Below are 27,677 nucleotides of genomic sequence, written 5' to 3'. Positions count from 1 at the left end.
TAGACACGCGAAGCATTGCAGCCTATTAAATCCTAATCATTATCATTTAACAGATCAGCCGCCCATCAGCCAGGCATGAACCCAGGCTGGGAAGGCAAATGCAACGGGGCTTGTCAGAGGTGAGGAGCGGCGCATTCCAGGTATCTGCCAGGTACATACCGGGTATTTGCTCGAATAAAGTGTGTCGGTGCAGTACATTTTTGCCAATATACAGAGAGACCTACAATATTCTGTACTTCTATTATCCGCTGGCCTGAGTTTAACCCCAACAGCCATATTATTCTCCCAAGCAAGTACAGTATATTTTTCCTGGAATTTAGATGGGGAAAAAAAAGTTTAATTATTTATAAAGACAATTAAAAACATTTGAGCAGCTGCTTTAATGTTGGGATAAAATAAGGTTTAGATGTATGCACACCAAGATACTCACAAGTTCCTTACATTGGTGTTTACCTGCGAGGAACTTCCTGGACAGAGACCCTATGGTTATAAATCAGTATTTATTTATTTATTGTATACATTATTGAACAAGCCCCACATTGCTATTGTAATTAATTTCAGCATTTAACCAAGTGGCACATGTTCTCTTTTTATACCAAAATAAATACAGAATGCTATATTTGTTCTCCTACAGGCTGATTTTCACATGAGGGATTTTCAGGGAACATTGGAAGAGGAATGTCTGGTATGTATCAGTAATATTAGTCCAATTAGATATTTTGCTAAATGTACAAGATAAAAGCACAAGAAATTGCAGCACCATGTACGAAGCCTCATTAAAGTGGATAGGCTGTTTGCATGTGCTACAGCCAGCACCGCTTTGTGATTGAGGCACATAGACACTATTTGGGAAGCAGACTATAAAAATAATAATGCAGCTCAACCCCGTTATAGCGCGATCCGCTTATAACACGGTGTGAGCATGGCTCCCAAATTGAAAGCCTCCATTTTGCCGCCTTATCTGCATCTCAAATCTTCCATTTTGCCGCCTTACGCTCTCCTCTTCCAGCTGTCCATGCTCATCTCTCTGCTCTCCTGCCGTCGTGCGACATTGTTTTTTTTTTTTTTTAAACGTTCAATTTGATGCTTTATTGACTGCCAGACACAGACACACAATTAAACATTAATACATTTTGTACAAAACACATGAAGGGATTTAATTCGGGACCTTCTGATACCAATGCCTTGCCTCTTACCTCTACACCATAGGCTTGGTGTGACAAGACATACCCTATAAATATTTTTATCCTCTACAACACATTACCACAGAGTACATGTTAATGTTAAATGTTAAGTCTATTTCTAGATGTTGATGACATCACACAGCTTCTGTGGTGTAGAGGTACAAATCTTAACCAGCATATGAAAGGGTCCTGAGATCAATTCCTGTATGATATGGTATAATATAATTTAAATTTTTTATAAATTATTTTAATTATATTGTATAGTTTATAAATAAAGAATAATAAATAATAATATGTAATGACGGTGACGTTTTAACGCGACCCCGCTTATAACGCGGTCTCGGGGTTGTGGACCCCAAGGACCGCGTTATAACGGGGTTCAGCTGTAATAATAATAATAAATGCAAAAAGAGAAAAGGGTTTTAACCACAAAAATTTGAATCCAGTGCTGCTTACTTACATAAAAAAACAAACCACAGCAATAGCACACCTACTTGAAACTAGTAAGACTAAAAGCTATTCTTATATACCTGTAAAGAATTTACATTTATTTAGCAGCAAAAAGATGCACTGTACAAAGTTTTAATCGTACAATGGCCCTTCACCAAGTATATTACAAGTGCCAGCTTTTATATCCTAAACCAAATCAGGTGAATGCAGCTCATACTTATACACTTATTACTTGTTGAGGCAGTAGCAGGGGCTCCCCTATCAGTTTACTAAGCATTATTAAGGTGGTCTTTGCCTTTTTCTGTCCCTAGCTCGCCCTATACTCTTACAACCATGTCAGGATTCCTGTCTGGTCTACTTGATTTTCTCACATGGCAAAAGGAGGCAGAAGATGTATTCTCCAGTGAATTTGAAGGAGAAGACACCTCCACACAACCTAGTATTTCTAAATTCTTTACGGAGCTTGATGACACATAACGACAACGGATAAGAGCGTGGTGGGAGATATTCAGCTTTGAAAACTATCTGACGGCTGAATTGATCCCCAGAGGCCTACGAGCGAACGTTGCCCCAGCACACAATATAGTGGATGAGGATTTCATTAGATCCTGGGAACTGGTTTGAAAAAATTGTTCCATCATGCTGATGAATTTATTATTAGAATACCAGAAAGACAAACTGAAAACCATAGAGAGTGTTTTGGAGCAGAAATTATCAGAGGTCGATTCATGGAGATCTAATCCTAAATTTACAGAACTGGAAGGCAAAGAAACTAATATAGACAAATTTGCAAAGGAATTAAAATAACGTAAGCGGATTAAGTATGCAAGAGACAAAAAAGATTTTCAAGAGAATAAGATCTTCCGCTACAAACTCATGAAAAAGAAACCTAAACCGAGTGTGCCGGACCAGGCCTCATCTACTGAATGGGAGAAATCCGACAGTGAGGATGATAGAGCTAACTCACTACTAACTGACGGCATGGTCAATCAGATAGCCACCACCTCTCACTCTCCTTTACAGGTTCCTTTTTTAGAGCAAAACAGAACGGCATCAGGCCTAAGAGGAAAAGGAAAACCAGAAGAGGGAAAGGTTTGGGTACTAAGGAGTCGGGCTACGGGACAACAATACCCCAAGAAGAGGAGGAAACCCCCGAGGTATTAGATGATGACAAGATACAATTAGTGAACCTGTCAAACATGATCCTGAACAAACATCATTTGAAATTACTTAGTAAGGGCCTGTCCTATTCACCCACAGCAAGCATGGACCTATTTGAATGGGTCAAAGATACCAACTTATTTGGGAGGAAACTTAAACTCCACAAGTTCTTCCGGATGAGAGAGATTAGGATTGCTAACTCTCTTGAAGTTACACCTCTTGATACCCAAGACTTACAGGTATACAATAACCTTGAGGCATTATTAGAGGAAAGTAATAGAACACCAGGAGAAGGCCCATATACATATACAAACTTACGTCCCAGCTCCAAATTTATACCATTCAGTGAAAACTTCGCCAACATCGATGTGTTTGTTGATCTGGGTGACTAGGGACCTTGAACATCTGACCCTGGGCCGATTTCCAGACAATCTCACAGCTCATGAAAGACAAGCACTTAAGGAACTGACCACGAACAACGATATAGTCATCAAACCATCGGATAAAGGGGGAAATCTGGTGATCCAACGTAGTAATGACTACAAGACTGAAAATCTGAGACTACTATCTGACCCCAATTGCTATGAAACACTAGAAGAAGACCCCACTTTGACCTATAATAAAGAATTGAGTACTATCCTCCGGAAAGGCCTTGAAGACAGTCATCAATAAAAATGAATATGACTACATTTGGGTCAAATTCCCTAAAATTGCTACGTTCTACAGTATGCCTAAATTGCACAAAAACAAGATCCCCCCACCAGGTAGACCAATTGTGTCAGGGATAGGCAATTTGACCGAACGGGCCAGCTCCTATGTTGACAGAATATTAAGACCGTTTGTGATGACATTACCATCCTATCTTAGGGATACTAAAGATGCCCTCAAAAGACTGGATGATGTTTGTATCAGTAATGACACTATACTGGTAAGCCTGGACGTAGAGGGACTATACATAAGTATAGACCATGAGTATGGCCTCAGAGCAGTCTCTCACTTCCTACAAATAAGAGGCGGTTGGCACACCAAACACAACACCTTCACCTTAGATATTCTCAAATTCGTACTAACCAGGAATTATTTCCTCTTTGACAAAAAACTTTATCACCAGTTGAGGGGCACAGCAATGGGGACCAAGTGTGCCCCTACGTATGCTAATCTCTACCTGGGATGGTGGGAATCCCAGGTAGTTTTCACAGAGGAAATGGAGGTGCATACTGAGCATATTGACCTCTGGGTCCGCTACATCGATGATGTGCTGGTCCTGTGGCGAGGCTCAGAGGTCGCTTTAAAAGAATTCATCAATGTACTCAATTCAAACCAGTTTAACCTTCGCTTAACCATGGAATACAACAGAGACAACATGTGCTTCTTGGCGCTACGGATATCAAGAGGTACTGATGGTATCCTGAATTCCACCATTTTCAGAAAAGCGACAGCCACAAATAACATTCTGGAGGCAAGTAGCCATCACCCTAAAGCCCAGGTCAACGGTAGACCCACCGGTCAATTCCTGAGGCTCAGACGCAACTGTAGCACAGAACAGGAATTTGAAGTACAATCTCTTCTCATGAGCCGACGATTCGAGATCAGGGGCTACAGCAAAAGAAGCATAAAAAAGGCATATAAACGAGCAAAACATACTGATCGGAGATCACTGATCATGGCTAAACCACTGAATCCAGAAGAGAAGGTGATACGTTTCATCAGCACATTTAATAGGGAATGGCCTAAAGCCCGCAGTATCCTTCAGAAACATTGGCATATCCTCCAAGCTGACGAGTCACTCCAAGGGGTCATCAAGGATTATCCATCTATGACCAGTAGACGAGCGAGGAATCTACGAGACTTACTAGTCCAGAGTCACTTTACAGAGGAGATACCTAGGACTTGGTTTCCACCGAAACCAAAAGGATCGTACACATGTCAAAGGTGCAAGGCATGTCAGTATATGAAAAAAAGAGAGAAAAGTTGCGCCAAAAAAGAATTAGCCTACTGTTCAATATATGGCTCCTGTCCTTGGCACAAAGCAGTTCCGCAGCCTGAGTCTCTCAGAGGTGATTCACCAACCTCTGTGTGGATACTGGTAGAAAAAAGGGGGGTCCTCCGGCGCGTTACTCTGCTTGTGGCTCCACGGCGTTTAAGGCATATAAGTGAGGGAGAGAAGAGAGGGGACCACAGTAAGGGACCAATACAGTGATTATACACAGCTCTTCGTTTGATTGGGGAGGGAGGGGGGGGAGTAGGGGTGTTGGGGAATCAATAGAGATTGAACGATACTGCTACATAAAGGAGACACACTTACATCAAAATATCTAATATCTTGAATTCTTCTATTCTTCTACTCTTCTCCTTATATAGCTGCGTATTGTTGAGGGTGAGGAAAAACCTCCTGGTATCCTCCTTAGCAAAAAATAAAGGGAAAAAATAGTGCAATACAGTTTATTAACAATGGAAAAAAAGAGATTGAACACTTACAAGCGGCCGATAATTTCAGGCATAGAGAGGAGATGCTGCCAGACTCCACAACGGATCCCTTCCTGGGTTGGGCTGCTTTGTCCTGGCTGTTTCCCTGTTGGCAGATGGTTGCTGTGTTGATCTTCACTTCGGGTGGCTGGGATTGAGAGTTTCCGGAAGCCCGTGCACAGGCTATGTCCTCCTCAAAAAAGGCCTGTCCCTCAGCATACACAGCATACAGATTTCAGCTCCCTGCTCCGGTGCGCATGCGCATGCGCAGACGGCGGGATCGCCGAGCCAGATAGTACAGGGGAGTCAAGTCCTCACTACGGTGGCTTGTAATGGCCAAAAAACGTCAAACGCGTTTCGCCAATGCTTCCTCAGTGACGTGTATAGGCAAAGGGTAGCAGCAGTCTTATATACACTGTAGAATCGTCAGTTTAACTCCAAGGGTGCTGGTTTGACTCATAACATAGGTGTAGGTCCTTAAACTCAATTGCTCTTACTTTGTTGACTTAGTGTCGTGATACAAATTATACATGGTGATTGAATAATTAAATACAGCATGATTAAGAACAAATGGCATGCCTAAAAAACTTTAATGGTGGCAAGCCTTTTGTGTGGATACTATTTAATTAAAAACAAGGTAGATAAGATGGATAATTAGGAAGGGGAGATAGTTTACTTATTGGCTAGATATTCTTAAAATTGTAATTAAATATAAGTTAATGTTGCTTTAAAATATTTGGATAAAACCTAAATTTGGCATTAAAAAGATGTTGATCTAAAATATGGGTATTACCAATGAATCCAATATGCTATGACTCATGGAGAAGAAAGAGATCTTAGAGATGCCATTTGTTTAACAGGAACATAGATTTTCAGCAGTTTTCAGTCCTAAAATAAGGATACTTGTAATCTTAAGTTTTTCTATTGAGGTGAATATTAACTTAGTTGTTAAAAAGCGGTAATAGATTAAGTAGGTCACTTAATGTTATGGTAGAAAGGCTGTAACCTCCATGTCTATATTTAACCCCTTAGGTGCCAGTGTTTGGACGGTGAAAATCCAAAAGGATTCTCTTTTATTAATTTTCTTTATGTAATCTCCTCCCCTCCAATCGGGTTTTACTAGTTCAATTCCAAAGAATTTCAAACAAGAAGGATTCTGATCGTGTTTGATTTTATAATGGTTTGAGACGCTATGAGACTCTAAACCATTACATATATTTCTTATGTGTTCTCCCACTCTTGTTTTCAATTTTCGAATTGTTCTACCTACATACTGCAGGTTGCAACTACACTGTAGTACATAGATCACACCTTTGCTATCACAAGTAATGTGTGACTTGATAACATAGTCTAGGTTAGATATAGTGCAATTGAAGGAAGTTGTTCTAATATCTGGTATTCTATTGTTTCCACATGCCTTGCAGTTTACACATCTTTTAAAACCCTTTGTTAATTGGTCTAGCCAGCAGCTCTTAGTTTTTGGGGGTAAAAAGCTCGGTACGAGTTTTTGTTTAATGTTTGGAGCTTTGGAATAAATAACCGCTGGTTTATTTCCGATTATTTCTTTTAAAAGGTCGTCTTGTTTTAAAATGTGCCAATGCTTGTTTAAAACACCTTCTATTTGCTTAAAATTTGTGCTATACGGTGTAATAAAAGGAATTGTGCTATTACACCGTATAGCACAAATTTTAAGCAAATAGAAGGTGTTTTAAACAAGCATTGGCACATTTTAAAACAAGACGACCTTTTAAAAGAAATAATCGGAAATAAACCAGCGGTTATTTATTCCAAAGCTCCAAACATTAAACAAAAACTCGTACCGAGCTTTTTACCCCCAAAAACTAAGAGCTGCTGGCTAGACCAATTAACAAAGGGTTTTAAAAGATGTGTAAACTGCAAGGCATGTGGAAACAATAGAATACCAGATATTAGAACAACTTCCTTCAATTGCACTATATCTAACCTAGACTATGTTATCAAGTCACACATTACTTGTGATAGCAAAGGTGTGATCTATGTACTACAGTGTAGTTGCAACCTGCAGTATGTAGGTAGAACAATTCGAAAATTGAAAACAAGAGTGGGAGAACACATAAGAAATATATGTAATGGTTTAGAGTCTCATAGCGTCTCAAACCATTATAAAATCAAACACGATCAGAATCCTTCTTGTTTGAAATTCTTTGGAATTGAACTAGTAAAACCCGATTGGAGGGGAGGAGATTACATAAAGAAAATTAATAAAAGAGAATCCTTTTGGATTTTCACCGTCCAAACACTGGCACCTAAGGGGTTAAATATAGACATGGAGGTTACAGCCTTTCTACCATAACATTAAGTGACCTACTTAATCTATTACCGCTTTTTAACAACTAAGTTAATATTCACCTCAATAGAAAAACTTAAGATTACAAGTATCCTTATTTTAGGACTGAAAACTGCTGAAAATCTATGTTCCTGTTAAACAAATGGCATCTCTAAGATCTCTTTCTTCTCCATGAGTCATAGCATATTGGATTCATTGGTAATACCCATATTTTAGATCAACATCTTTTTAATGCCAAATTTAGGTTTTATCCAAATATTTTAAAGCAACATTAACTTATATTTAATTACAATTTTAAGAATATCTAGCCAATAAGTAAACTATCTCCCCTTCCTAATTATCCATCTTATCTACCTTGTTTTTAATTAAATAGTATCCACACAAAAGGCTTGCCACCATTAAAGTTTTTTAGGCATGCCATTTGTTCTTAATCATGCTGTATTTAATTATTCAATCACCATGTATAATTTGTATCACGACACTAAGTCAACAAAGTAAGAGCAATTGAGTTTAAGGACCTACACCTATGTTATGAGTCAAACCAGCACCCTTGGAGTTAAACTGACGATTCTACAGTGTATATAAGACTGCTGCTACCCTTTGCCTATACACGTCACTGAGGAAGCATTGGCGAAACGCGTTTGACGTTTTTTGGCCATTACAAGCCACCGTAGTGAGGACTTGACTCCCCTGTACTATCTGGCTCGGCGATCCCGCCGTCTGCGCATGCGCATGCGCACCGGAGCAGGGAGCTGAAATCTGTATGCTGTGTATGCTGAGGGACAGGCCTTTTTTGAGGAGGACATAGCCTGTGCACGGGCTTCCGGAAACTCTCAATCCCAGCCACCCGAAGTGAAGATCAACACAGCAACCATCTGCCAACAGGGAAACAGCCAGGACAAAGCAGCCCAACCCAGGAAGGGATCCGTTGTGGAGTCTGGCAGCATCTCCTCTCTATGCCTGAAATTATCGGCCGCTTGTAAGTGTTCAATCTCTTTTTTTCCATTGTTAATAAACTGTATTGCACTATTTTTTCCCTTTATTTTTTGCTAAGGAGGATACCAGGAGGTTTTTCCTCACCCTCAACAATACGCAGCTATATAAGGAGAAGAGTAGAAGAATAGAAGAATTCAAGATATTAGATATTTTGATGTAAGTGTGTCTCCTTTATGTAGCAGTATCGTTCAATCTCTATTGATTCCCCAACACCCCTACTCCCCCCCCTCCCTCCCTCCCCAATCAAACGAAGAGCTGTGTATAATCACTGTATTGGTCCCTTACTGTGGTCCCCTCTCTTCTCTCCCTCACTTATATGCCTTAAACGCCGTGGAGCCACAAGCAGAGTAACGCGCCGGAGGACCCCCCATGTCAGTATATGAAGACCACAAAGCAATTCAACAACTGGAATAATACTAAGACATACCAAATACGTGGTTTTATTAACTGTCTAAGCACAGGTATAATATACCAAGGTATCTGCAAGTGCGGAAAGTTATATGTGGGGAAAACCAAACGGTGTCTCAAACAGAGAGTACTGGAGCATATTGGCACAATTAGGAACAACATGGACAAACCCCTATCTAGACATGTCAACCTGTGTCATGATGGAGACCTGAAGGCTATAGCATTCTGTGGTATTGACCATCTGATAAGAGGGCAAAGGAAGGGGGATTGGGACAGATCCCTTCTCCAAAGGGAGTCAAAATGGATTTACACATTGGGTACATTATCACCTCAAGGCCTCAACGAAGGCTATCTGTATACCCCCTTTTTATGATTAATCCCACTTACAAACTTGATGTAGAACTTGAGTTCTTCTTCTATGTGGGCTTTCCTTGAGTGTCATCATACTGCCTACATTGCCATGTGTAGAGAAATTAGGCAGTTACCATATCCTGACTAAATCCACGACTAAGTGGTAAACTTATCTTCTATAGGGCATCTCTGGACCCTCATCTTATTATCAGTGACTTTACATTGTACCAGTTTTTTCGTTTTATTTTACCCTTGAGGCACATAGAGAGTATTAAGCACATCTCTCCCTGTGCTCATTCTGACACATAAATAACTTCACACAGGTAATTATCAAGTCAGTTTATTTATTTCTTTTATTGTGCTAGCTTTGCATTCATACAATAGGAAATACTCACTGTGCACTTCAGTACAGCCTCCAGCATGCCACAGCACGTCAAGGGTTAACTATGACGTCACCCACCCGAAGGACCTATATATACCTGCTCACCTGCAGGGTACTCTTATGATCACTGAATAATTCGCCTTGAGAAAGCTCTCGCGAAACGCGCGCGTCGGCGGCTTGATCTCACACGTGCACGCGCAGGGGTCTGATTCCATCCGCATCCATAGTCTCTAACCGCAAGTTAGATGCGGCTCCCTGCCTGCACGATACATACAGGCTTTCAGAGTGCTCCGACGGACACTGTGAGCCTCGTTACAATTCAACACAGGCAACTGTTGCACTATGTGGCTTAACTACACAGTCTAAGTTCCCCGTTTACTGCTGTTACTCAGGGATCCCCTGACAGCAGCTATATGGTGATATTTTACTCCCTATATAAAGTCTGTTCCATTCAGCCCACCTACATGTATATTGGTGTGTCACGATCCCCCTGAGCAGTACTATCATAAAGGGTATAACTACATGACCTAGTTCATATATACCTCCACATTGGGTATCTGTTAACATTAACCCACAGGTTACAGGGGTTAAGTGACACAATGTAATACACACTGTATTAGCCTCATCACAGTAGGAGTGAGCTGAGAGCATTACTTAGGCTGCCAACAATTGGGTGTTTTATACTTATGAACCAATACTACTACTTTATTATTGTATGTACTTACCACGCGGTCTAGTGACTCTCTGATATATAAGTACATTCTGTGTCGCTATGCACACTGTGCAAATAGCTCTTTCATTTATGTCAAAGGTTATTAGAGGTCATATCCTCCCTACTACCGCACACAGAAGGAGGTTACTTTAGGTCAACCCGACTCAATATCCTACTGACTTCAGAATCAATGTACTTAGACACAGGGTATATCGGAACTGTCTAGATTTCATTTAATCACAGTTTACCCACTACGATTATACATCACGTTCGGTTCATATACTTTGCTACTAGTTTATTGCACCCCAATACCTACCCTAGAGCTACCCTGTAAGTATTGACTCACATCAGATCCTTACAAGGAATGGTGTTTAGTGTGTAACCTGAATATTAAGGTACACACAGTTATCATAGACCCTGAACCTATACGGTTCAAGTATCGAAGGTCAGAATACCTTCAGGTCGTCTGTTCTTAATACCCATTATTTTAATTCATTGGTACTTTAATAAAGTTATGTTTTAAATCATTCACTCATCACACAGAGCGTGAACCTGAGTGCTACATTTGGGTTCTATCTCTACCCCACTTCCCTCTATACATATACCCTAAGCACCGTTCACTTATTACTTGTTGAGGCAGTAGCAGGGGCTCCCCTATCAGTTTGATATCTTTACGGAGCAGATTTTCCGGATTCATGGGATTCCTTCGTCCATTGTTTCTGACAGAGGTTCTGAGTTTGTATCCAAATTTTGGAGAGCTTTCACGAAGAGATTGGGCATCTCTTCTTCTTTCTCTTCCGCCTATCATCCTCAGTCCAATGGACAAACGGAGAGAATCAATCAATCCCTGGAGAAGTACCTGAGATGTTTCATATCCGATTTCCAGGATGATTGGGCTCCACTCCTTTCTTGGGCAGAGTGTGCCATCAATTATGCCAAAAACGAGGCCAGCCGGGAGTCGCCCTTCTTTATAAATTATGGGTTCCACCCTCCCTGTCTTCCCATCCCCAACATCCCTTCTGGAGTACCAGCCGTAGATGAACGCATTCCTTCTCTCCAAACCGATTCAGTCTACCCTTCTCGACTCCTCCCGCAGATCGAAACTACAGGCTGATCGTCGTCGTCGTTCGGCGCCCAGTTACAAACCAGGGGATTTGGTATGGCTCTCCTCTAAGAATATCCACCTCAAGGTACCATCTCCTAAACTGGCACCTAAGTTCCTGGGTCACTTCCCTATTTGTGAACAAATCAATCCCGTGGCATTTCGGCTCGAACTACCACCCAGTATGAAGATTCCCATTGTCTTTCATGTGTCCCTCTTAAAACCATTCATCTCCAGTCACTTCTTTCCGGATCAGACTCATAAACCGGACCCCATTACTGTCCAAAATAACGAGGAATACGAAGTTCACTCTCTTTTGGATTCTCGCCTATCCAGGGGCCAGCTCCAGTTCTTGGTGCAGTGGAAGGGCTTTGGCCCTGAAGAGAGATCCTGGGTACCTCTAAAGTACATTCATGCCCCGACCCTTCTTAAGTCCTTCAGGAAAAAGTTTCCAGAGAAACCGTTCATGGACCGTTCTGAGGCCGTTCCTGAAGAGGGGGGTTGTAAGCGATGTGTGCAGAGGCATGCAATGGAGACCGTTTTTAAGGTGAAATTAAAATAAGGCTTTATTGCGCCTGTCCCTTTTAACACAGCAAAACATATGAAAACAACAAATGCCTGTCCCTGTTTAAGGGCTAACTTATTTCCCCAGTCCCTTTTTCCAGGGCTGGAGGGATACTCCCATTACCACCCTATTCCCCAAAGTCTCAAGAGATACCTTAAAGCAGGTGGCCCTTCATGTCAGTCTCTGGTAGGTTCCTGGGTCCATTGTGTCCAGGAATATAAGTCTCTGGGTGTCTTGATCTCAGCACCCCTTTGTGCTCAAGACAGTTTGTGTGCAGGCTTCTCTGCTTCTCTGCTTTCCTGTGTCAGCTCCAAATGTCAGCTCAGGAAAATCCTCTTCCTGTGTCTCACATGACACTATTTCACAGAGCTCTGAGGGAGCTCTAATCAGCCAGCTGGAGTTGATTGCGGGTGTGCATTAACCAGCACACTGCTAGATTAGAGGCAAGATTCTTAACAGGGATAAGACCCTGTTACACACCTCCCCTGTTTGTGGGAAGCTCGGGCTTACCATGGCCGAAGCCCATCCTTCCACTCTCATTCTAGATATCTATGTGACTTGAATGAGAGTGGATGGAGGAAGAGAACCCTCAGTCCCGCTGGGATTGGAGCCCTTTCTCCAGTTTATTCGTGTCTCCTCCTGAAGGTGCTTGAGATCAGCACTCCTCAGTCGCTCGAGGAGAACTTTTTCCAAGTACAGTCTTTTTACCGAGTGCGCGGGCATGAGATTTCCCTTGCGTCGGGCGCTCCTCTTTTTGTAGGCAGATTGTATGGCGACAGTTGCAGAGCGTTTGAGAGTAACCCTTTGAGTTTTCTGCTCTTGAAGCTGTCCTTCTGCACTCTTTCCACTCCATGGTGTTGCCAGTTCAGATTCTTTGGGATTGAGTTGCAATTCCACCTCCAGAGAATGTCCCATCTTTTCAGCTTCGTCCACTAAGGATTCTTCTGATTTTGATTCTGCACGTATACCTTTCTGTTTTGCCTTGTGGCCAGCTGAAGGTTTTGCTAGTGCTTGCTTAGGTGGTTTAGACTTTGCAACCTTGTTTTTCAGATGAGCGGTGTTCCCAGCTCTCACTGTATCCTTTTTCCTTTGTTTTTTTGTGGCTGTGGGATACCGATGCTTGGTCAGGGTCAATACTTGTCCTTGTAGTACTGTCATCTCATCTGCAAGAGATCCCTGTTTTTTGAGTGCGTCTTGCAAGTCTCTTCTCAGGGAATTTATCTGTGCACTTTGCTTTCTCTGAGTTTGTATCAGTGTCTCCTTCATATTCTGGAGCTCTGTAATGTTTGTCGTCAAGGTTGCCGCTGCGTCTGTTTTCTCCTTGGTGTACTGACTCAAGGAACAGACTCTCTGTCTCGCCAGCTCTTGCTCCAGTTTCTGGGCCTTCTCCCGCTCCCTGTCATACAGAGTCACCTGGTATCGAAGCTCCGCCTCCAACGATGCTGTGGTGAGATGCAGCGTGGCCTTTAGCTCCTCATACTACTCTGTGGGGGACACACAGGGTATTCAGACGTTCCTGCAGCGTTTGTACCTCTTTAGCAGCCTGCAGATTTTCTTCCTGCAGAGTTCGCTGCTTCTCCTCTGTATTCTGGAGGTGTGTATGCAGACCTTGTAGTTGGTTCTGCAGTCGGTGCTCTGCTTCACCCTTTTCACCTTCCAGAAGTTTCTTTATTTTTTCCAACTCGTGGAGCTTTTCATTCTTTCCATTGACGTGGTCTGTCAACTCAGAATTTTCTTTTTTTATTCTTAAATTTTCTCTTTTTCCAGTCTCTGTTATATTCAGGGCCTCCTTGTAGTCCGTCTTCCATTTTCGCACCTCTGCTGGGAGACCGACTGTCTCCTGGTGTGAGACTTCCATCTCTAGGTTGAGGGTCTGAAGCTCCTTCTGAGAGACTTTGAGATCTATTAAGATTGACAATAGTTTTTTTTTAGAATTGTCCAGCTCCTCAGCGAGACTGTGAAGTTCCTTTTTGGCGACTTCCAGTTTTGTCCGGCAGCTGCCGATCTCGTGGTGTGAGGCATCCAGTGCTGTGCGGAGATTATGAACCTCTTTCTGGGATATGTCCACCTCTGTCCAGACACTGTTGACCTCCTGGTGTGAGGCATTCAGTTCTATGCGGAGAGTGTGAACCTCATTCTGAGAGACTTCCACGTCTCTATGGCACTTGCGAACTTCTTGCTGAATGACTGTAATCTCCTTCAGTGCCTCCTCATATTTCTGCTTCAGATTAGCAATCAGTCTATCAGATTTGCTTTGTTTTTCATCCATGGCGGTAATAGTAACGTTTGCTATATCTAGATCTGTCCTTAAATCCTCCAAGTCGATCCCGGATTCAGAATACAGTGTGAGAACAGTCTTCTGTAGCTCAGCATTATCTTCCCTCTCCAGTTTCAATTGTTCCCGGAGCAGATCACAGTCACTCCTGGCAATTTTCAGGGCATCTTCAGGGCTGGTCAAGGGATGGTCACTCATTGGTTCCGGCTCCGCTTCCCTGGTATGGTTGGTTGAGGGTTTCTCACTACTAGCACCGGACAGACACTTCTTTGGGGTACACGACTTCTGCCTTGGGCCCTCTGGATATTCGGTCATCTGCGGGACGAACTCTCCATTTTTTCTAGGCTGCAGGGCATCTCGGACCCCCTTTTCCTCCGCGGGATCTGCAGATGTGTCTGTTCTTTCCACGGTAAGTGAAGACCCTTTTTTCTTTTTCCGCCTTTTTGTTTTTGACGACTCCGTCCCATCAGGGATATTGGGGTCTCCGTCTTTATTTGAAATTTCAGCAGCTTCACTGTATCCGCCATGTTTTCCTTGCAGTTGCGTTAGGTGGCGTAAATATTCAGTGATCTGCTGTTCCCGCTCTTCCTCCTGCCGATCACATTCGTCATCATAGAGAGCGGTCTTTTCGGTTCGTACCGAGTTTAGGCACCCCCACCATTCTTGGGGTGTTCTGTGGGTGTGATTCGGTTCGGGTTCCCCGTAAGAGATGTCTTCCTCCTTATCGGACTGGAAGGGCCACTCTTCTGTGGGGTAGGGTTCATTACAGGAACGCCGCATCTTGTCCTCCATTTTGGGGTTATCAGGTGTATTTTTATTCCTGACCTCAGGAGGCGCTATTGCAGCTGTTATCACTGTATTTGCTAGAACCCCAAATTGTGGTAGTCCTACAGGTGTGCATATTTTGCTTGTAGAGGTCGCAGCTCTCACAGGTATCTCTAGACTTTTTCTTCCCTTGGGTAAGTTTTACAACATTAGCAGTGCTGTGCATGCATTCACTCTCATCGTCTGAATAAGGCCTGAAGGGACACTGCTCTGTGTGGTGGGGTTCTTTAAACCCAGGAACACATTTTCTTCCCCATTTTTACAGAGTCTGTATTTGACTTCAGCTGGGCGGCCATTTTAAATTCCCAGAATCAGTACCTTGCGTCGGTCACCGTCTGTAAAAGTTTCCCTGCTTCAGCACAGTCTTGCATATACCCCATTCACAGCTGTTAGTCCTATGCGGTTTGGCAGCCTTTACTTCCAGAATCAGTACCGTTTGTGGGTCACTGTCTGTATTCACTGCTTCAGAGCATTTTTTTTTTTTTGCGCCTGTCCTTTTTAACACAGCAAAACATATGAAAACAACAAATGCCTGTCCCTGTTTAAGGGCTAACTTATTTCCCCAGTCCCTTTCTCCAGGGCTGGAGGGATACTCCCATTACAACCATATTCCCCAAAGTCTCAAGAGATACCTTAAAGCAGGTGGCCCTTCATGTCAGTCTCTGGTAGGTTCCTGGGTCCCCTGTGTCCAGGAATATAAGTCTCTGGGTGTCTTGATCTCAGCACCCCTTTGTGCTCAAGACAGTCTGTGTGCAGGCTTCTCTGCTTTTCTGTGTCAGCTCCAAATGTCAGCTCAGCTCTGTTTCACAGAGCTCTGAGGGAGCTCTAATCAGCCAGGTGGAGTTGATTGCAGGTGTGCAATTAACCAGCACACTGCTAGATTAAAGGCAAGATTCTTAACAGGGATAAGACCCTGTTACAGGGGTACTGTCAGGAATCAGCGTTCTCCACGCTCCCCACACAGAGCACTCTCTCCCCTCAGGGAGTCCCTGGACACACAAAACAATCCTGCCTTACTGGCCTCTGCGGCTCCCCGCCCCTGCCCCCATCGTGGGATCACTCCCCTCGACGATTCCTCTGCTCAGCGCCGGGCGCGCCCACGCCCTCCCGCACGCACACCTGCACTATCCACTGATTCGGTCCACGTGCGTACACGCGTTACGGAGCGCGCTCAATCTGCACACTTCTTCCCGTCCCCCGGACCTCAGGCTCCGCCCCCACACAACGCACGGGCATACTCAGGTTACCAACAAGACTCACCTGGCCTGTTATGCCTCCACCAATCTGCAGTGTCTCCCTGTAGCTCTTCCTGTCCCGCCTCCGTTCCTAATTGGACCTTCCTGCTTTATCTAGCTCCTCTCTGCTCTCAGTCTTTGCTCGACATAGTCTCTTTATGGAAGTACTTCTGGATTCTCTCAGTGTTTTCACAGGTTCTGATGCGGCTTGTACGACTACCCCCTCTGGCTCTCGATCTCAGCACTCCTTGGACAACGCTCACTCTGGTAACCCCTTGAACACGGCTTGGACTACGACCTATCTCCGCTCTCCACTCCCTGACCTCGGCAAGGCATTCATCACTCTATCTCTACAACCGGTACCGGCAAGTATTGTCTACCTTACTACACCTGGCCTGGCAACGCTTCATACCACACTCCGGACACGCTCCCTTTGCTGCGGGTGCGTGTATTACCACTTCCCCCTTCAGCTCAGGGGACGGGTCTGGTCTGCGGGCAGCACCCCGGCGTAACAATAAGCTAGCGATGCCATGTGTGGTTAGGGTCCCTGTTAGGAATTAGCTGCAGGACCGGGACTTTGGGAACAGAAGTTTGAGTGGCTTTTGGCGGGCAAATAGAGTTACAATCTGTGTAAAGTATTGCTGACTGGAGACACCGGTAAAACTGATATTTTAGCCGCAAATAGTGTATGATTTGCGGGTTCGCATCTGTACCTAAAGATACTGTAGGTTATGGAAGTGTAATGTAACTCTATGGGAAATCTGTGCACCGTCAGCAAGTTCTGCAATTGGGTTTTAAAACACAGTGCAGGAGCCTGTTTTAAAACCCGATTACATAGTCCATGTTCTAGGGACCATGTTTAGGGTCCAAGTTCTCGGGACCATGTTTTAGGGCAGGGGTGCGCAAACGTCTCATGCTGCGCCCCCCTGCCCTGGAGCCGCAGCGTTTGCTCCCCCCTCCCAATGACTCGGCATCAAATGATGTCGCGGGTCATGTCACCCCGTCACGTCATTTGACGCGCATTGCCATGGCGACGCGTGACGTAACATGACGCCACATTGCCATGGTGATGCGTCACCAAAGACCTGCAGAGAGCAGGTAAGGGAGTTACAGAGGCCTCACGCCGCCCCCGACATTTAATTTACATGCTGTGGAGAAGAGCACGGGGCCTCTGTAACCGCCCGCGCCCCCCTACAAATTCTCCCGCCCCCTGGAGGGCATGCCCCCCAGTTTGCGCACCACTGTTTTAGGGAGCAAGTTTTAGACTCCAACTTCCCAATGTTAAAAGATGAGTATCCATTACTATGCAGCCAGCCCTGGTAATGTAATTAGCTGGGGTGAGGGGGGGTCTGCATGGCAATGGCGGATCAAAGAAACAGGTTGGCAAGGTGTCAGGTCAATTGGCAAATAGGGAATGGCAGAGTACCAGGTCCGGAGAACATGGGCACCTCGCTGGGGCATAGCTTGGACTGTCAGACCTGGCGGAGCCTGCCCAGTGGGCGGCAATGAGTTGGCTGGGGGAAGACACTGCTCGTATGCACGTTTCCCATTGACCAATTCATATTTCCCGCTTTGCCAGCAACCTGAGCCTAAGCACGCCCCCTCCTTTGATTGGGTAAGGCCAGCCGAGCCTACGGCTCGTGATTGGATGGTAGGAAAGTTCCCATGCTCGGATTGGTTGCCAGTCTGTCTTCCAGGCTAGAGATACGTCAGCGGAGTGTATGTAAGGAGACTGCCCGACCAGAGGACCAGACGATCTGTGGCTTGAGTCGGTGAGGCTCAAGTGGGCTTTTTAAAGTTGCTCTGTCGCGTATAGCAGAGCAACCAGCTTCGTTTCTGAAGCTAGGAAAGCCTGCCCTGCTGAGACTACGTCAGACGGGAAGTCAAAGTTCTGAGACTTTAACGTAGCGGACGCGGTTGGGATTTCTACCCGGAAAGAGTACCGCAAAGCTCGAGACGAGGTCCCAGTCAGACTAAGCCATCCGAAGCAGGCACCCTTCACCTATTTGAGGCTAGTTTTTGCCCCCATTTGGTATGTATGTACTGTATTTTGTGCAATCTATGTATGTCTGCGGGCTTGCACGAATAAACGCAATTTATTCAATAATCTTGTTCTGTCTAGTGAATGATCCCAGTAAGGTAAAAAGGTGTTAAAAGTGCTGGTCTCCTGTGACAGGCATTTTTTCTGGTAGCATCGATGGGATCATGAGACTTTGGGCTAGGATTCCTTGTAGGGAATAGTCGCTCAAAGTCGGTCTCCAAGTTTCAAGTAGTAGTTATATGGTTACATAGTGGATCAGGTTGAAAAAAGACGTACATCCATCAAGTTCAACCTATGCTAAATTTAGACAACAGATACTTTATCCTATATCTATACTTACTTATTGATCCAGAGGAAAGCAAACAAAAAACCCCAGTGTGATATTATCCAATGATATCTCATAAGGGGAAATATAAATTCCTTCCTGACTCCAAGAATTGGCAATTGGATTAATCCCTGGATCAACATTCTTCCCATGTTTACTTATTTGGTATATTCCTGTATACATTTCCTTTCTAAAAAAATGTCCACAGCTATGGAGCTCCTCGACGGGCAGCAGAGTACAGCCATCGGGCATGAGGACCAAGCGGTCCACAAAGAAAGATTTTTGCACACACGGACCCCAGGCAATCAGCAGGCTGTGAGCCTGTGGGTCCCCTGCACTGTGGTACCTCTGTGGCAGCTCGAACGGGTCAGCCCAAAGCACCAGCTCCCATGGACGGGGGTGCCGGTGGAGTTACCAGGAGAGAATGCTCTTGTGACCCCGGTCACAGAAATCTAAAGGCAGGCAGTTGCCCAGGCGGAGGTGCAGTCTGCCCTGTCACCCACTAAGGTTGTTTTTGCACCCCAGCTTTGGGAGCCCACCCCACCAACCATTGCTCCCCAGCATTTGGAGCCCAGGGAGGTCCCTTGGGGGGACCAGGCAGGTATGCCAGATCATGCCTGACCAGTGTCCCCTATGTGTATATCGACCCCCATTGTGACCTTTTTCCTAACTTTGTGACAGAAAGGGAGCTACTGGAGCTCAGTGAGTGGTACTGGGAAGTGGTGCAGGCAGATGCCGATCTGCCTGTATACCGTGGTGTGCGTTTTGACTAGGTACCAGCCCCAGCAGCTCCGGATAGCTTAGAGACAGTGTAATGGTTCCTTGGAAGTTTAGGGAAGGCTCCGTGGAGTAGGAGGATACGGCTTCACAGCTCCCTAGCTGGAGTGGAAGCGAGAGAGGTTAGGGAGACAGAGGGTCTCTGCTATGGATGAGCCAAGCGGGACCCAGTGTGCTGATCTCCCGGAAGGCCCCAGGGGTCAGCAGCCCCTCCATCAGATGGAGTACATTGTCCAGATGGAGGGTGAGATCAGGGACATGCAGGGGTACTATAGAGATTTAGTGACCCAATACAGTGTCCTGACTGACCCCCCTGACTGAGGTGACTGACCAGAGGGTTATGCTGCTGGCAGTCTGGTCCCCAGAATGTGGACCGGTGTTTCAAGATCTGCAGACCTGCCTTGCTACTTTCAGTGATTCAAAGACCTTGCAGTGATCAGAGACCCCAGCCCCAGGGGTGGGTACCCAGGGTGGCATGGGGAGATGGGTGTGTTGCTACAGTTGACCTGTTAGAGATGTGTGCAGAGGTACATATAAGGGAGAACGATTTGGGTGAAATTATATCTTGGCTTTATTGAGCCTGTTCCTTTATCCAGGCAAAACATATAAAAGCAACAAAATAAGAAACTCTTATCCCTTTGTAAGGGCTAACTTTCCCAGACCCTATCACCCCAAGCACAGTCTTCTGACCGCCTGGTCACGTATTTTCCCATTGCATCGGGTGATCCTTTCTTCCTTTAATTTATGGTGACTATGGTTCTCTAGCCATATTCACGGGTGGTTCAGTTCTGCCTCAATCTAGCCAAAGACTGTATTTTTGTAGCGGCTATCTTCATTGTGAGGAATTTGGCTTGGGCCCTGGGGCCACAGTAGCATGACTGTATTGGTATTGCACTTCTCAAATTCGGTTCTTCCTTCCTGATTTGCGTGGATAGCCGATTGTAGTACTGAGATGGCATTGCGGGTGCGCTTATAGCAACGCACAGCTTGCTTGGTTGTGATGTAGAACCTATATCTGGATTGAATGATACCAGCAGCTTCCTTCATTTTTTTTGTAGTATCTTTGCGGCAGACACTTCCTAACATTTGACTGGAGTAAGATTACACACTGCTTCAAATGTTCAAAATTCTTTCTTTGATGTTGCATATGGATTGGAGAAGGCAGGCTGCTTTATTCTGGCTATTTAGCAGACGAGTTTTCATTCCTGTGTAGGCAGCCTGTATGATGAGTGCTGCAGAGCGTTTGCGCAGATATATTTCTCTTTCCAACCTTGTTTTGAGGAGCCTTGTAGTACTTTTGAATTACTCTCCTTTTCTCACTTTTTAAGAAGTTTAGCTCATCGGCGAAAGAATTCTGTTTCTATAGCTTGATCTGAGTGTACATCAACGCATTCTTCCTTATATTTTGGAGCTCTGTGGATTTCTTTACTCGGGCCGCAGCTGCTTGCCTCAGTTTCTGGACCTTCTTGTGCTCCCTCTTGTACCGAGTCACCTGGCCTCTAAGCTTGGCCTCTAGCGATGCTCAGGGTAGCCTTCAGTTTCTCATGCTGTTTTGCGGGGACACACTGGGTAATCAGACGTTCCTGCAGCACTTGTACTTCTTTAGCAGCTGTGACAGAAACCAGGGGATGGTAATAAATTCTGTATATAGGGCTCCCAGGATACTGAACAGTTTCTATCCTGTTTGGCCTGGGAGTGCAGCCTTATTATACATACAGTACACTCCATCCCACAGTTTGGCAAGCGCTGGAACTGAGGGATGAGAGATCCAGACCAGAGTTTGTCTGCTGCCTGATTTCTGTCACTTGTCATGCTAATTAGAAATCAGGTATGTAAGACTGATTTCCTGTTTGCTCTTCCCTCTCTCCAAGAGCCTGGAGGCTGGAAGGCTGCTGAACTACAGAGGGGAGAAGCCTCTTCCCCAAACAGGTTCAATCATTGTGTTCATTTGTCTAAGACTGCAAAAGGACCTTGCTTTGTTGTTGGAAGTGGAAAAGCCACTTCCAACCCTGAGTCAGGGATATCTAAGTTTGTTATCGCTCAGATGAGCAGCTTTTTGTTTGGCTTTGTTTTCTGTTTTCACTGTGGCAGTCTCAGTGCCTGGGACTAAATAAACCAGGCATAGCCTGTTTAAAGGAACAGTACGTGACGTCTCATCATTTAACCTACCCTAAAAGACCGTGTTCTAACAGTCCCGGACAGACGGCGGAGCCCCGGAGTAAGTCGTTTTGTCACACAGCCTACAGATTTTCTTCCTGCAGACATCGCTGCTTCTCTTCGGTAATCTGTAGTTACGCACGCATGCTTGTGTACGTTGCTCCAATGCTCCTAACTTTTCATAATCAAATAGTTTCATAATTTTTTCTAGCTCATGAAACTTTTCATTCTTTTCATTGAAGTGGTCAATCAAATCAGAATTTTCTTCTTTAAGCCTTGTATTTTCTCTTTTTACAGTCTCTGTAAGATTCAGGGCCTCCTTGTAGTCCTCCTTCCATTTACGCACATCTAAGTTGAGACTCTCTGTCTCCTGGCATGAGACTAATATCTCTAGGTTGAGGGTGTGAAACTCCTTCTGAGAGACTTTCAGATCCATACTAATACTGTAGGCAGCTTTTTAAGAAATATCCAGCTCCTCCACTTACAACTTTAGCCCAACCTGAAAATGTTACATTTATGACAACTCTCTGTTGTTTGTCCTTCAACCAATTTTCAATCAAGGTGCAAGTATATTTACAGAGTCTAATTTTCTTTATTTTGTACACAAACCTCGTGTGGCACCATATCAAAAGCCTTTGCAAAATCTAAGTGGACCACATCAACTGCATTACCCTGGTCTAAATTCCTTCTTACCTCCTCAAAGAAACTCATAAGGTAAGTTTGGCAAGACCTATCCTTCATAAATCCATGCTGACTAAATTATTTAATTGGAAGCTGCATTAGCAGCGCACCTTTTGAAAGGAGGGAGAGAGAAAAGGAGATACATGGTCGTGTAACCTGATGGTCTGATTTACTTTATTTACACTTCCTCTGGTGTACCCAGGACTGGTTCTGCTTATTTTGAGCTTCCTACTGACATTACATAGGTCTCTGAGTGCTGCTCTGGTTATTGGGGTGTTAGGGTAAAGGGAAGCACCTTATGGTCTTTTAAGACCTGAGGGAACGGGCCTGAGGAAGGGTGTCCCTCCGAAACATTGCCCCCTTGATTACCCTACCCCTGTATGTGTGTTGTCCCCACTTTTTGTTTCTTTGTGTTGTCACATTCCCTTTTCCCTATTGTGTGCACCCCAATCACCACTGGATTGTCTGTATATATGTTTGCATTAGCGCCGCATTACTCCTTGTATTATCTTGTGTGTACATTAAATCATTTTTTCTTGTGGCATAATCCATAGCATCATATTATATTAGAGTTAGTGAGTGCTGGAACTTTTGATTGTGACTATTGGTTAGGAGGAATTTGGGTCCTCCTAGTTCTGTTGGCACCCTGCAGTTTCGTTACTTTATTCTTGGTGAGTGCTGTCTACTCAATAATTATAAGCAGCATCATCATCCATCTATTCATCAATGTCAGTGTTGTACGGGTCAATAGTTCTACCCGGCCGGGTATCCGTTTACCTGGTTGGCACTTACCTGCAGGGTGGAGGAAGACCGATGCGACATCTATGAAGAGCAGCAGAGGTCCTGTGGCGGTGGCAGCATCCGAAGTCCCACTCCGGCTGAAGACACACTTTGGATGCTGCCAGCGCCACGAGACCTCTGCTGCTCTTCATAGATGTCTTCTGTAACTGGCTGCAGGTACAGTAAGTGATTTGTTTATTTTCAGCTACCTTGACAGTACCCGACACCGGTATTACCTGGCACTGGGCCCACTTCTCAGTTTCCGGGTAATGTCCGGGTAGATGAAAAAGTGCCGGGTAAGGCCAGGTACCGGGTAATTCTGGGTACTCGGTACACCACTAATCAACGTCATTGTGGCTTCCTATTTGAGTGCTGTTTAAATTCCCTTCGAGACTTCTGGTAACTGTGTAAATGAGTATCTCGGGAATGAAGGGGGGGACGGACGGATGATGGAGCTGACAATAATGCCGTTCAGCTCTGGGGGACTCCTTGATTCCAATGCTTTAAAAAAATATATATATAATATATATGTATATGTGTATATGTATATGTATATATATATATATATATATATGTATATGCATATATATATATATATATATATATATATATATATATATATATATATATATATATATATATATATATATATATAGCAACTGTAAATATTACTGTATGTTCATTTGCATGTCTTAGACAGGTCTGCAACTCTGTCTTTCCCCATTGTCACCCAGCATACAGCGCTTCCACTGCAGCAAGGGATTCTGGGAAATATATATATACATATATATATACAGTCATGTGAAAAAGAAAGTACACCCTGTTTGAATTCCATGGTTTTACATATCAGGACATAATAACAATAATCTGTTCCTTAGCAGGTCTTAAAATTAGGTAAATACAACCTCAGATGAACAACAACACATGACATATTACACCGTGTCATGATTTATTTAACAAAAATAAAGCCAAAATAGAGAAGCCATGTGTGAAAAACTAAGTACACCTTATGATTCAATAGCTTGTAGAACCACCTTTAGCAGCAATGACTTGAAGTAATCGTTTTCTGTATGACTATCAGTCTCTCACATCGTTGTGGAGGAATTTTGGCCCACTCTTCTTTACAACGTTGCTTCTGTTCATTGAGGTTTGTGGGCATTTGTTTATGCACAGCTCTCTTAAGGTCCCGCCACAGCATTTCAATCGAGTTGAGGTCTGGACTTTGACTGGGCCATTGCAACACTTTGATTCTTTTCTTTTTCAGCCATTCTGTTGTAGATTTGCTGGTGTGCTTGGGGTCATTGTCCTGTTGAATGACCCAATTTCGGCCAAGCTTTACCTGTCGGACAGATGGCCTCACATTTGACTCTAGAATACTTTGGTATACAGAGGAGTTCATGGTTAACTCAATGACTGCAATGTTCCCAGGTCCTGTGGCTGCAAAAACAAGCCCAAATCATCACCCCTCCACCACCGTGCTTGACAGTTGGTATGAGGTGTTTGTGCTGATATGCTGTTTGGTTTTTACCAAATGTGTCGCTGTGCATTATGGCCAAACATCTCCACTTTGGTCTCGTCTGTCCAAAGGACATTGTTCCAAAAGTCTTGTGGTTTGTTCAGATGCAACTTTGCAAACCTATGTGTGCTGCCATGTTCTTTTTAGAGAGAAGAGGCTGTCTCCTGGCAACCCTTCCAAACAAACCAAACTTATTCAGTCTTTTTCTAATTGTACTGTAATGAACTTTAACATTTAACATGCTAATTGAGGCCTGTAGAGTCTGAGATGTAACTCTTGGGTATTTTGCAATTTCTCTGAGCATTGCACGGTCTGACCTTGGGATGAATTTGCTGGGATGTCCACTCGTGAGAAGATTGGCAACTGTCTTGAATGTTTTCCACTTTTGAATAATCTTTCTCACTGTAAACTGATGGACCTTAAATTGTTTGGAAATGGCCTTATAACCCTTCCCAGATTGATGGGCAGCAACAATTGCTTCTCTAAGATCATTGCTGATGTCTTTCCTCCTTGGCATTGTGTTAACACACACCTGAATGCTCCAGACCAGCAAACCGCTAAAACTTCGGCTTTTATAGAGGTTGTCACACTTGCTGATGATCAATTAATCAAGGGCATTTGATTAGCAGCACCTGTCTGCTACTTAGCAGCTTAATTCCTATGGAAGCAGTAAGATTGTACGTAGTTTTTCACACACAGCTTCTCCATTTTGCCTTTATTTTTGTTAAATAAATCATGACACGGTGTAATATGTCATGTGGTGTTCATCTGAGGTTGTATTTACCTAATTTTTAGACCTGGTATGTAAAACCATGGAATTCAAAGAGGGTGTACTTTCTATTTCACACGTGTGTGTGTGTGTGTGTGTGTGTGTGTGTGTGTGTGTGTGTGTGTGTGTGTGTGTGTGTGTGTGTGTGTGTGTGTGTGTGTGTGTGTGTGTGTATATATCTCTATCTCTATTCTCATCAAGGAGTCCTCCAGAGCTGAATAGCATTATTATATATTAGGAGGAATAGTTGCTTTAAAATAAATTATACATATTTACTTTAGGTAATGCACATCAACCTTCTCTTTGCAAGTAGAATAAGATAACATGTGGCAGTTAGCTTGATGCCCATTGGCCTCTGTGAAAATAAGTGTCAATAATTTAAATTGGATTTTGAAGTCCATGTTGTAGTACTGTATAGTATTTGGGAGATGGATTACTTTCTAAAGGTCATAGAGAGTTGGTATGTGGTTTGAACAAGGTTAGTCTTCCTATCTCGTATTCTGTTTTAGCGATTTGATGGTTCAGACGTCTGTTCTGTATCTGTTACTATTACTATATGTTGGTAGATACAGATGTAATGGATATGCATAAGTATCTGCAGTCTCGGTGTTAACGATTTCATATTGTAGTTGGAACAAAGTTTCCCAGTGCAGCTGAACATAGACACGTATTGGCTGGTACCGATGCAGTGTGCCTTGGAGAGGCAAGTTAGAACGGTTGGTGCCCGAACAACAGTAGTAATCCGTCTCGCTACATGAGTCAGTTTAGAAACCTGTATGTTAATTGTTTAGGTTCTTTCTTTCTCTGTGGTTATTGAAGTCAGTCTCCTTTTGATATAGTGTTACTAGTGTACAATAAAATATACTAAGCAAGCACGCTTAATGAGTGATTAAAGAACATACAATTAATTTTTCTCATGCAGGCTGGACAAAGTGGATGCTGGGGAAGCTCAAATCCAAGGAATCACATAAGGCGACAATCGTCCCTTCAACAACCTCCTCCAACACTGAACATAAAAGAACAAATTCTAGCCAGAAGACTGATCTCAACTGGCCAGAGAATAGCACCCGCTGGAGAAGCCTCTATGATGTCTGTATCTGCCACAGTGAGAAGGACTCCAAGTATGCTCTGCAGATGCTCTTGTATTTGGAGGCTCAGCCAGAGAAGTTGCGTTGCTTCCTGCCCATGCGGGATATGGCAGTAGGCAGCCCCATTCCCTCTGAGATGTGCCACGGTGTGAGGAGCAGCCACTGCTGGGTCATGCTACTCACTCCACACTTCCTCTCTGACGCCTGGTGTACATACCAGATGCATCAGGCTCTAGCAGAGTCGCCACATTCAGGAGGACGACTCATTCCTGTTATGATGAGTTTGCCCAGAACCCAGTACCCAGTAGAGCTAAAGTTTATGTATTACATCAATGCTATGTCTGATGACGAGTGTGTATTCAACCAAATCAGAAACAGTATACTTTTGTGTAAGTATATCTTCTGATTACTCACAATTTGCCCTGTAACACTGTAACATATACCACACATGGTCATGTTGTTCTAGGATTACACAGGACCACCAACTGTATCTGGGAATTTGTAGGCTCCATAAAGGAGAGTTGGAGTTACCTAGAATTTCAAAATCTAATTCTGGTGTTCCTTAACCAAAAAAAGTTGAAAACCACTGACATAGACACTACAGGCATCCGACACTACAGGTTATCCGACACAATGCGTTACTCAAAATGGCGTTGGATAGCGAAACGTTGTAAAGTGAAACACGTTTTCCCATAGGAACACTGTTTAAATGAAAGATTCTGTTCCTGAAGGCATTTTTTTTTTTTAAAGTATCTTTTTATTAGGGTGTTTACAGATACATTTCAAAATATTACATTGTAGCATATTGTATTTACATGTTCATAGGTTATCGTATAATGTTACATAGTTCAATACATATTTGCTATACCCATTTTTTTATTTAATTTTTTCGAACTTACAGTATAACTGGTCTTGATCTAATATCTCAACCATTTAACTTAAAACCTTGTATCATAGCTTGCTTGTGACTCCCGTTCTTTCTTTTAGTTATCGTATTTGTTTAGACTAGGCTCTTTGTTCTTACTCTGTTCTGTCATGTTATTATGTCATGTTGTGATGCAGGACGTTCTCCTTATTTTATATTTCCTTTATCCGGTTTTTCGTC

At 43.7% G+C, this 27,677-nt stretch overlaps 1 protein-coding gene across 4 annotated transcripts in view; it reads left to right on the top strand.

Moving 5' to 3' along the window:
- Nucleotides 1-27,677, top strand: part of TIRAP (TIR domain containing adaptor protein) — a 112,716-nt gene that overhangs the window by 61,144 nt on the left and 23,895 nt on the right. Inside the window, exons 2-3 of one of the 4 annotated variants that reach the window (XM_075603300.1) lie at nt 635-685; nt 26,407-26,961. In XM_075603300.1, the coding sequence (XP_075459415.1) occupies nt 679-685; nt 26,407-26,961 (562 nt within the window). In that variant the 5' untranslated portion in view covers nt 635-678. Of the gene's footprint in view, nt 1-634; nt 686-8,957; nt 9,045-16,948; nt 22,453-26,406; nt 26,962-27,677 lie in introns of those variants that run through there. The other 3 variants (XM_075603298.1, XM_075603301.1, XM_075603299.1) reach the window with 3 other exon arrangements.

This window comes from Ascaphus truei, chromosome 6 (genome assembly GCF_040206685.1).
Source record: "Ascaphus truei isolate aAscTru1 chromosome 6, aAscTru1.hap1, whole genome shotgun sequence".
Classification (NCBI taxonomy): domain Eukaryota; kingdom Metazoa; phylum Chordata; class Amphibia; order Anura; family Ascaphidae; genus Ascaphus; species Ascaphus truei.
Note: the sequence above shows the minus strand (reverse complement) of the source record. Positions and strands in the feature narration are given on the sequence as shown.